The sequence below is a fragment of the Leucoraja erinacea genome, chromosome 26 (genome assembly GCF_028641065.1).
Source record: "Leucoraja erinacea ecotype New England chromosome 26, Leri_hhj_1, whole genome shotgun sequence".
Classification (NCBI taxonomy): Eukaryota; Metazoa; Chordata; class Chondrichthyes; order Rajiformes; family Rajidae; genus Leucoraja; species Leucoraja erinaceus.
The window spans coordinates 8,426,781-8,437,233 of record NC_073402.1 but is presented as its reverse complement, the minus strand read 5'-3'; the positions used below and the strand labels follow the sequence as shown (position 1 = coordinate 8,437,233).

General features: G+C 45.5%; 2 protein-coding genes across 2 annotated transcripts in view; both read left to right on the top strand.

Annotated features, from left to right (window-relative positions):
• Nucleotides 1-269: 269 nt before the first annotated feature.
• On the top strand, nt 270-825 carry LOC129709585 (baculoviral IAP repeat-containing protein 5-like). Its single transcript, XM_055656035.1, is given in 2 exon segments — nt 270-457; nt 460-825. Coding segments are annotated over 2 exon segments (414 nt in total). The 5' UTR covers nt 270-318; the 3' UTR covers nt 735-825.
• A 1,311-nt stretch (nt 826-2,136) lies between these two features.
• si:ch211-1i11.3 (mitogen-activated protein kinase kinase kinase 5) overlaps nt 2,137-10,453 on the top strand; it is a 125,053-nt gene continuing 116,736 nt past the window's right edge. Inside the window, 1 exon segment of the mRNA XM_055656092.1 lies at nt 2,137-2,697. Coding sequence (XP_055512067.1) covers nt 2,361-2,697 — 337 coding nt within the window. The 5' untranslated portion in view covers nt 2,137-2,360.

The window sequence follows — 10,453 nt, the reverse complement described above, 5'->3', positions numbered from 1 at the left end:
TTGTAATGCTCTCTGGGTCACTGTTCATCCAAAACGTTTTGTTTCCCTTCTCTCCTTTTCCCAGCATGGTTTGACAGTAACTTGTGCTGGGTGTTCTTGACTGTGGCCCTGTAGGTTAATCCAGTAATTCAATGAAAGCTGTATCCTTCTCATCTCTAGAGGCATCTCCCCCATTTCAACCTGTAATGCTGCTGTTGGAGTTGTTTTTATTGCACCTGTACATATTCTCAATGCCTGATATTGAATGTTGTCTATTTTCTTAAGAGAAAGACGGTTTGAATCGGCAGCCTGGGCGGGCGGACGGGGAGAGGCCCCGCGATGGAGGTCTACCTGCAGCAGCACCGCAAGTACTATTTCTTCCAGGAGCGGCTGAACACTTTCAAGAACTGGCCCTTCCTCGCCGGCTGTGGCTGCATGCCCGAGAATATGGCTGCAGCAGGGTTTATTCACACCCCAAGTGTCCTGATGTTGCTCAGTGCTTCTTTTGTTACAAAGAGCTGGGAGGTTGGGAACCTGAAGATGAACCTTTAGTTGGACATAAAAATCACTCACCAAAGTGTGCTTTCATTGCACTGAAGAAGGAGTTTGAGCATCTAACAGCTGAAGAGTTCCTCAAGCTGGACAAGGAAAGAGTAAAGAATATCACGAAGAAACAAGTCTCTGAAATGATTGAATCATTTGAACAAAAAGCAAAAGTTACAAGAAGTGCAATTGAAGATCTTGTAACTTACTAGAGATGTGGAATATTCTCCTATTACAGTGTAATTTAAGCTCAACTTATTTAATCGCTCCTCAAACTGAGGATCATGTCAATGTAGTGTCTTCTATCATTTTACATGGAAAGAGTAGTATAATATGTTTTTTTCTTCTATCACTTTGTCGTGGTCAGAAGTACTTGATGCGAACCCATACACCACACAACCATAATCTAACACAGATCTAATTAACCCAGTGTATATAGCCTTCAAAGCTGTTCTATCTGCCCCCCAATCACATCCAACTAAACATCTCATTACATCTCATTACATTAACAGCTATAAGTTTCTACAAGACTACATGTCTTATAGAAACTTACAAAATTCTTAAGGGGTTGGACAGGCTAGATGCAGGAAGATTGTTCCCGATGTTGGGGAAGTCCAGGACAAGGGGTCACAGCTTAAGGATAAGGGGGAAATCCTTTAAAACCGAGATGAGAAGAACTTTTTTCACGCAGAGAGTGGTGAATCTCTGGAACTCTCTGCCTGCCACAGAGGGTAGTTGAGGCCAGTTCATTGGCTATATTTAAGAGGGAGTTAGATGTGGCCCTTGTGGCTAAGGGGATCAGGGGGTATGGAGAGAAGGCAGGTACGGGATACTGAGTTGGAGGATCAGCCATGATCATATTGAATGGCGGTGCAGGCTCGAAGGGCCGAATGGCCTACTCCTGCACCTAATTTCTATGTTTCTATGTTTCTACATTAAGTATCTTCTTACATTTGTCCACTACTTTCTGAATATGAACCATCCATGTAATCCTCTCATCAAACCATAAACCTAAAAATTTATAGTATTTTACTCTCTCCAATTCCTGGTTATATAATTTTAGTTTTACCTCACTATCAATTTTCTTCCTAGTAAAAAAACTGCCTCCCAGCTTCCTGTCAAATTACTTTATAAAAGTTGACTGACTGCCGATCGGAGAGAACAATCTGCGCATGCGCAGTTTTGCAGATTTTTTAAAAGCTGACTGACTGCTTACACTGATTAATTACTCACTGCAGGTGCCTGATCAAACCCTACCCCAAATACCATGTGCTCTACTTTTGCACACTTATCTCTTGTGTGGGACCTTGTCAAAAGGTTTTTGAAAGTCCAGATACATCACATCCACTAGCTCGCTCTTATCCATTCTACTTGTTGCATCGTCAAAAAGTTCCAGCAGATTAGTCAAGCATGATTTCCCCTTCATAAATCCAGGCAGACTTTGACCGATCCGGTTGAGGGGAGGTGTTGGGGTGCATTAAGGGAGGAAGGGTTGATGATGGGGTCCGTGGCACTGGGTGGGCTATCGGGGGAGGGGATGGGATGGGGGTGGAGAAGGGATTGAGGGAAGATACGGAGTAGAGGATGCAGTGGGTTGAAGTGCTGGGAGTGAGGGTGCACGGTGCGTTGAGAGAGAGAGAGAGAGGTGCGGCCAAGTCTCCCGCTGCCTTCCCCTCCCGGGACAGGAGGCGGTGCAAGAGGCGCGCTTGGGACAGTGGGAGGAGGGAGGGAAGAGTGGAAGGAGGGAGGGAGATAGAGAGAGGGAGAGAGAGTGTGAGGAGGGAGAGAGAGAGGGGTAGTGCAGTGCGGGCAGCACCGAGTTGCTGAGAGTGGCGGCGATGAGCGGCGAGCAGCGGGGCTCCAGCCGGCGGGGCAGCGCCGACCCGGGTGCGATCCCGGCCGGCCGGGAGCAGTCGGTGTCCGCCGGCAGCTACTGGCAGGACCCGCTGGCCATCGACATTAGCCGCTGCGCCCTGCCCGCCCCCAAGGTCCGCAGCCGGGCGGTCCAAGCCGTCTATGTGGTCAGCGAGACGGCGAGCCCGCAGTCCGAGGAAAGCCTCCACCTGCGCTGCCTCCGGGAGGCGTGTGTGGATGCCGGCGCCGTGCTCGACACTGTGCCCATCAGCCGCCTGGTGCTGGGCGAGACGGGAACTCTGGACTGCTTCTACAACGCAGGTCAGTGTCCTGTCCTCACCTGTCCTCGCCTCACCTGTCCTGTCCTCACCTCACCTGTCCTGTCAGTTGCATTAGGGTTAGGGATACCCCTTCAAGTTGTTACTCTTACTTGAACAAGTTTCACTCAAGCCACATATTCTATCTGCTCCATACCCCACGTTCAACCGCCCCTCTTTATGCTACAAATTCTAACCGCTCCCCTCTTATTGCTACCAAATGCCCCTCTTGTAAGACTTTTTCCAAATGCCCCCTTGCGGATCCAGATCCCCGTGCCATTGCCCCATGTTCTGCCAGTAGCCCCTCTTCCTGGCCACAACTCTACCATTTGGCATATTTTCTATTACCTCTCCTTCAGGCCAGTGTTCCACTAATTGCTCCTTTGACTGGTAGATGCTCTATCATTGGTTTTCTGGATGTTGCATGCTCTGTCAATTGCCTCTCGTACAGGTTTGTTTGTGTTCTATCAGGTACTCCCAACGTGCTGCCTCATGCCTCATTACGATATGTTTTGCACAACATATATTGAAGCAAAGAAGCATTATTTTTGTGGCTGTAGCTTACCGTGAGATGGAGGTGGCAAATGCTCCTCTCTCCACAACCTTGGCTACTCTGCATAATTGTTATAGAGGGGAGGGGATGGTAGAGTCCCCAGTCACTGCTGTGCAAAGGGTGATACCACCATGAGGTAGTCTGTAGGAACGCTGCAGCAGAAAGGTGAACAGCACCAAATGCCTCCACCTTCTTCCCCCCCCCCCCCCTTCCCTCGTGTTGCAGCTTTGAGGTTGGCATATTGGCTGCAGGTAACCAAAGGACATCTTAAAGTAGGAAATAAATTTGGGGGCTCTTTAAGAGGAGAATTCCAGTGTTTTGAATCTCACTGGTCATTCATCGCTGTCCAAAACGGAGCAATTATATCTGGGAATGTGTGGAAGCCAGAATTAAGAATTGCAAATACGTTGGCTGGTTGTAGGACCAGAGATCTGGAAGCACATGATTGTGGGGGATTTGGAAAAAGGACAAATAATTCTGTAAAGAAGGTGGAGACTCAACGAACCGCAGATGCTGGAATTTTGAGCAAAACACACAGTGTTGAAGGAAATCAGCGGGTCAGGTTGCATCTGTGGAGAGAATGCAGAATGCTCAGAAAATGTTTTGGGTCGGGACGCTTCAGACTGATTGGGGGGGGGTGGGGGAAGTAAAAGTGATTGGGGGGGGGGGGGGGTAGGAGAAAGCCTGACAAGTGATAGGTGGGTACAGGTGAGGAGGGGTTGATAGGCAGATGTGTGTCGTTAGAGACCAATGCTAGAGTTCTAGACATAAGGGTGTCAAATGAGGAGAGACGAGGAGTGCAGTCAAAAGCCAGAGCGAAGGTGGAGGGGGAGAGAGTCCAGAGTCAGGGATATTTTATTCCCATATAGAAAATAGGTGCAGGAGGAGGCCATTCGGCCCTTCGAGCCAGCACCGCCATTCATTGTGATCATGGCTGATCGTCCCCAATCAATAACCCGTGCCTGCCTTCTCCCCATATCCCTTGATTCTACTAGCCCCTGTCCCAAAAAGCAAGAATGAAGTTCTTAAACAAAAGCACACAAAGTGCTGGAGTAACTCAGCAGGTTAGGCAACAACTCTGGAAAACATGGATAGGTGATGTTTCGTGTGGATTTGAATACTTTATTATTTGAATACTTTATTGTCACATGTGGCATGTCACAATGAAATTCTTTGCTAAAGGTATGCAAATAGTTGCCACGTAAAGGGCTTAGAACGTATCCATGGCAGGTCCTCCTTTGTTCTCCCCTCCCCCCTCACAGTGGTTCCCCCACACTGGGTGCTTCTTTGTTCCCTGCGGCACTACCTCCGACTCCATTCGATGCAGACTGTGACCACGGGCTCCGTCGACCCAGGCTCCGTTTGACGAATTGTGGAGGAGGGGGAAGAAGCTGGAAAAGAGGGAATTCATACTAGCAGCAACATAACATATATGCTAACGTAGTACTCTGTAAACACCATAATAAACAGCAAAAGTCGGTTCAGGATTCGTATAAATAGCAAAATTAGTGCAAAGTCAAAATGCCTCCCATGTCTATAAACAATAGACAACAAGTGCAGGAGTAGGCCATTCGCCCCTTCAAGCCAGCACCGCAATTCAATGTGATCATGGCTGATCATTCCCAATCAGTACCCCGTTCCTGCCTTTCCCCATAATCCCCTGACTCCGCTATCTTTAAGAGTCCTATCTAGCTCTCTCTTGAAAGTATCCAGAGAACCGGCCTCCCCAGACGCGCAAGTCTGAGTGAGAAAAAATGTTTCCTTATCTCCGTTCTAAATGGCTTACCCCTTATTCTTAAACTGTGGCCTCCGGTTCTGGACTCCCCCAACATCGCGAACATGTTTCCTGCCTCTAGTGTGTCCAAACCCTTAATAATCTTATATGTTTCAATAATGTCGCCTCTCATCCTTCTAAAGTCGTTTGAAGCTTATTTGGAGGTTGTAGTTTTTAATTGCTTGATGGTTGCTGGGAAAAAGCTGCTCCTGAACCCGGATGTGACAGTTTTCAGACTCCTGTAACGTCTTCCTGATGGCAGGGGTGAAATGAGAGTGTGGTCAGGGTGGTGTGGGTCTCTGATGATGCTGGCTGCCTTTTTGAGGCAGGGACTCCTGTAGATCCCATCGATAGTGGAAAGGTCAGTACCTGTGATGGACCAGCAGTTTCACCACTTTTTTGCAAAAGGTATTTCTCTGTGTTATTATGTAAAGTAGGTGTTGCTTTAATGGTATACAACTGTAGGTGTGTCAGATAGACACAACATGCTGGAGTAACTCAGCAGGACAGGCAGCATCTCTTGAGAGAAGGAATGGGTGCTGTTTCGGGCGGGGACCCTACAGACACAGATGTGTCAGCACAGGCTTCAAGATGTTGCAAATGAGGACACGGCAGCACAGAAGGGGTGATTGGGAGGACTGCACAAGTCCGTGGTTAACAGAGATACTTTGTGGATTTCAACAGCAGAGGTGAGGTAGGATGACATTACAAGGAGATCAATATCTGTAATGACGGCGCAGTTCTGCGTTCCCAAGCTATTTGACTCGCTTTCATGTCCAGTTCCCTTTCAGGCAGTTGTCAGGGTGAGTGATGGATTTGATCACGAAAAGTTCCAACTATCTTCAAAGGTCACACGAAACGTCAAAAAGCAGAGCTGATTTATTGGTTCACAAAGAATGACATTGTTTGCCATCGTACAATAACACAAGCCAGATATATTATCTGCTGTGATACTTCAAACAAACAGTGAAAGAGTGAGATACGTTGGCACTGATTAGGTAGGGCCTTTTCACCATTCAAAGATTCAATTAAAATTCTTTCCAAGATATTCAAGGTGCTCAGCTGAGGGCAGGTAGCGTTGTAATTCCTCCTTCAGGAACTCTTGGTTAAAGGTCTGTCTTTTACCCCACATGTACAAACAAACTTATCCCATTTCAGGGGCTTGGCAGACCCTCCCTGTCCTATCACTTCTACCCATAAAGCCCCTGTCCCACTTTTCCGAGTTACTCACGAACTCTCCCGTGTTTTCCCCTTGATTCGAACTCGGAGAATTACGGTAATAGCCGTTCGTAGGTACTCGGTATTCGTGAGTAACTCAGGAAAGTGGGACGGGGGCTATACTCACAAATGAAACTGTTCTCTTTGATTAGGTTCTGTGGTTGCCACCTTTCCTCTGCTCTGCTTTCCTCAGGTTTTCTCTGCGTGAAACTAATCTCACTCTGGGCACCATTGACTTGAACTCCTTAACTGTCTAAAACACAGCTGTGTTTTTCTTTAGCTGTATCCCAGCTAGCACGAGGTGTTTATCACACATACCCAGAGGGATATGACGTGCTCTTTATTTCACTGGCAACACCTTGATCAATACTATTACCTTGTGTAGATAATATTCCAATACAATGAATACATTAACTTTTCTAACCACTACCAATTAATGTATAAACTACACACAAAGAACTGCAGATGCTGCAATTTTGAGTGAAACACACAAAGTACTGGAGTAGCTCAGAGGGTCAGGCATCATCTGTGGAAGGAATGGATAGGCAGTGTTTTGGGTCTGGGCCATTGTTCAGACCGATCGTAGGAGGCGTACAGGTGAGGGGAGTTTGATTGGCGGATGAGTGGTGTAAGTATCGAAGGCTGGAAGTGGAATTGAAACATAAGGATAAGGAGAGAAGAGGATGATGTGTAGGTAAAGAGGTGGGAGAAAATGTGGAAGGGTGGTGGCAAAAATGGGTGTGCACAAGAGGGGCGAGTAGTGTGGGCACAGGGAAGGGATAGGGGGTAGCAGGAGTATTATTTGTGAGGCTTTTCCCTGCCCTCGTCTCTCTTTTCCACTTTTCCTCCCCTTACTACAATCAATCTGAAGAAGGGTCCCAACCCGAATAGTCACCCGTCCATTCCCTCCACAGATGCTGCCTGACCCTCTGTATGTTTAAATCTATAATAGATACAAAATGCTGGAGTGACTCAGCAGGACAAGCAGCACCTCTGGAGTAAAAGGAATGGGTGACGTTTTGGGTCGTGACCCTTATTCAGACTGATGTCAGGAGAGAGGGCGGGACAGAGATAGATTGTAAAAAGAGATAGAATAAATCTATGATCTACCTATTCAACACTTTCATCTCGTACCTAATTTTATAATTTTCTCCACCTTGAGAACGTGAAAGCATGTTAAATTCTATCGTGTACTGTGTTTCTTTTTTTTATTCGTGGCTGTATGGTATCTCAAATCTCACTGTACCAATCGGAACATGTTTAAGAAAGAACTGCAGATGCTGGAAAAATCGAAGGTAGACAAAAATGCCGGAGAAACTCAGCGGGTGAGAGCATCTATGGGTGACGTTTCAGGTTGAGACCCTTCTGTGACAATAAATGTAACTTGAACTTGAACTTGATATTATTAGTTATAACTCGTGTTTTCATTGGCCAATTTAGGCGTATCTGGGTTTTGTGCTGTTACCTCCAGCTTCATAATCAGGCACCCTAAATTACACACTGGAATTGTTACGACGATTAAGTCAAGTACTCGGGCAACAATGAAGTATGGTGCCGACATCCGTAACTGCCTAGTTTGATCAACATGTGCAATAATTCTAACCTTTAAAGGCCTGTCCCACTTAACGCGTTTTTTATTTTCGGCGACTTGCCGGCTCCCGTCATAGTCGCAGCAGGTCGCAGAAAATGTTCAACGTGTTGAACATCCAGTGGCGACCAGAACAAGGTACGACTCTTTGGGCGAAGCGGGGGTGACGCCTGTATGGTCGTGTGTAGGTGCGCTTTGTCTGGTCGCCGCTGGATTTTAAACATTTTGACATTTTTCGCCGAATGCGTCTACGATGGGTGCCAGCAAGTCGGCGAATAAAAATTGCGTAAGTCGGACAGGCCCTTTACACTTCTCCTGATTTCTTTTTTAATCTTTTCATTCTATTGAGATATCCTGATCAAAATGTAGGTTGTCCTGATCAAAGTGTTTCTTGGAGGAGATGCCTTTTTTGAGTGTCCCTGTCACGAGGTTCTACTCTGGGCTTTGCATTGCATATTTTTCTCTTTCCACGTTTCCTCTGTTTGTTGACCTTGATCGCTTGCCTTCATTCTCCACACCAGCTGCCGGAATATTGTGGGAAACAGACCACAGAGGAAAGGAACCACACACCGGATAGGAAAGGAACATCCATGACGTGTCTTTCCAAATATAAAAACTTCCTGGTTTTGGCGCAATTCAGTTGAAACTCCATTCTTTCGTGTACAGTAACTCTTTGAATGACACTCTCTTTTCTGATCAAAACTTGATAATTTTCTTGCTGGAACTTGTTTTGGAAAACAATGTACAATCCAGCATGTGTTTAGACCAAAACTCTTGACAGAAACTTCTTCAATACAAATTGCCTTGTCATATGACACCTGTAGAGCAGTTCTATTGCCACACCTCTTGTGTTTCCAGTTCATTAATGCCTTACGACCTTTAATAGATAAAACGATATTTGTCGTGGCCCTGTTTAGAAGTTAATTTGTCACCAAAGAAAAACATTAATTTTGCAATTTTTAAATCATTTTTTTCTCAACTTAAGAATGAGTAAAACCATCAACTATTCCAACATGTTAAATCTGGTTTTTAAATATTTATCATTTCTTAATTAGTTACCCGGAATTGGAAATTCCTGCATAACTTGTAGCAGTAACTGTAACTATACAAAACCAATGTGTATTTTATAAACTCCCACGTTTAATTCAGTTCAATATTTATAATCTGACAAAAGGACACATGAATAAAACATTGTCTCAGAGCAACTGATCACTTGCTTGTAAACAAATGCAGTAAGCTGCAACTTTCTACAGCTGCCTTGCGTTATGGTGGATAACTGAGGAAAGCTGGAGGAAATTAACCACCATGACTTGTTGTAATTTAAAGAGCTGGAGATGGAGGAAAACATTTAGCGCTGAAACAATTACTTCGAAATCTGACCTTTTCCAAAGCTAAATCTAATCTCCGAAATCTTATAATCCTTCTCAGCTGTCTAGAAGTTCCTTGTTGACAAAGAAAGCCTGACACTACCTGCAATGAAAGATTTTAGCTTTTTAGTTTAGTTTAGATATTCAGCATGGAAACAGACCCCTCGGCCATGGAATCCGTGCCATCCAGTGATCCCCGCACACTAACACCATCCTATACTGTAAGGATAATTTTTACAATTTTACCAAGCCAAGTAGCTGAGAAAACTGTATGTCTTTGCAGTGTGGGAGGAAACCGGAGCTTCCGGAGAAAACCCACGCAGGTCACGGGGAAAACGTACAAACTCCGTACACCTGCAGTCAGGATCAAACCCGGGTCCCCGGAGCTGTAAGGCCAGAACTTTACCTTGCATCACTGTACCACCCACTTACATCAGGATAGCACAGTGACGCAGCTGGTAGAGCTGCTGTCTCACGGTGCCAGGAACGTGGATTTGATCCTGAACTTGGGTGCTGTCTGTGTGGAGTTTGCACGTTCCCCCTGTGACTGAGTTGGTTTTCTCCAGGTGCTACAGTTTCCTCCCACATCCGAAAGACACGCAGGTTTTTAGGTTAATTGGCCTCTGAAAATTGCTCCTTGAGTGGATGCGAAAGTGGGATAATATAGAACTAGTGTGAACAAGTGATTGATGGTCAACGAGGGTACACAAAAAAGCTGGAGGAACTCAGCGGGTGCAGCAGCATCTATGGAGCGAAGGAAATAGGCAACGTTTCGGGCTGAAACCCTTCCCTCAGTGGGCCGAAGGGCCTGTTTCCATGCTGTATCTTTCAATCAATCACGATATCTCGCATGACTTTAAATGCAAAAATAACTAAGAAAAATAAAATATTCCTTCGGAGAACTTAAAAACACAAATTAATGAAATGGTTTAGGATCACAAAACATTTGCCAAACTTTACGAACTGTTGCATTCATGAGCCGATGAATCATACCATTTAAATCACTTCCATCCAAATTAAAACGCATCCAAAGCACACAAAGGAAGCACACACAAAGAGAAGGTTTCCTGCAACAACAATAATAAAGTTATTCACAGAGATTAACAGCTTTCATCTCTGACCAGACTGACAATGAACACACACACTTGACACCTTTGAGCATTCATATAGTTTCCAAATGTTCCGATGCTTTATCGCATCCTGAATCTAGACGTGCTTTTACTGAATCAGTGGCTTCTGTGCAATTGCATTTTAGATACT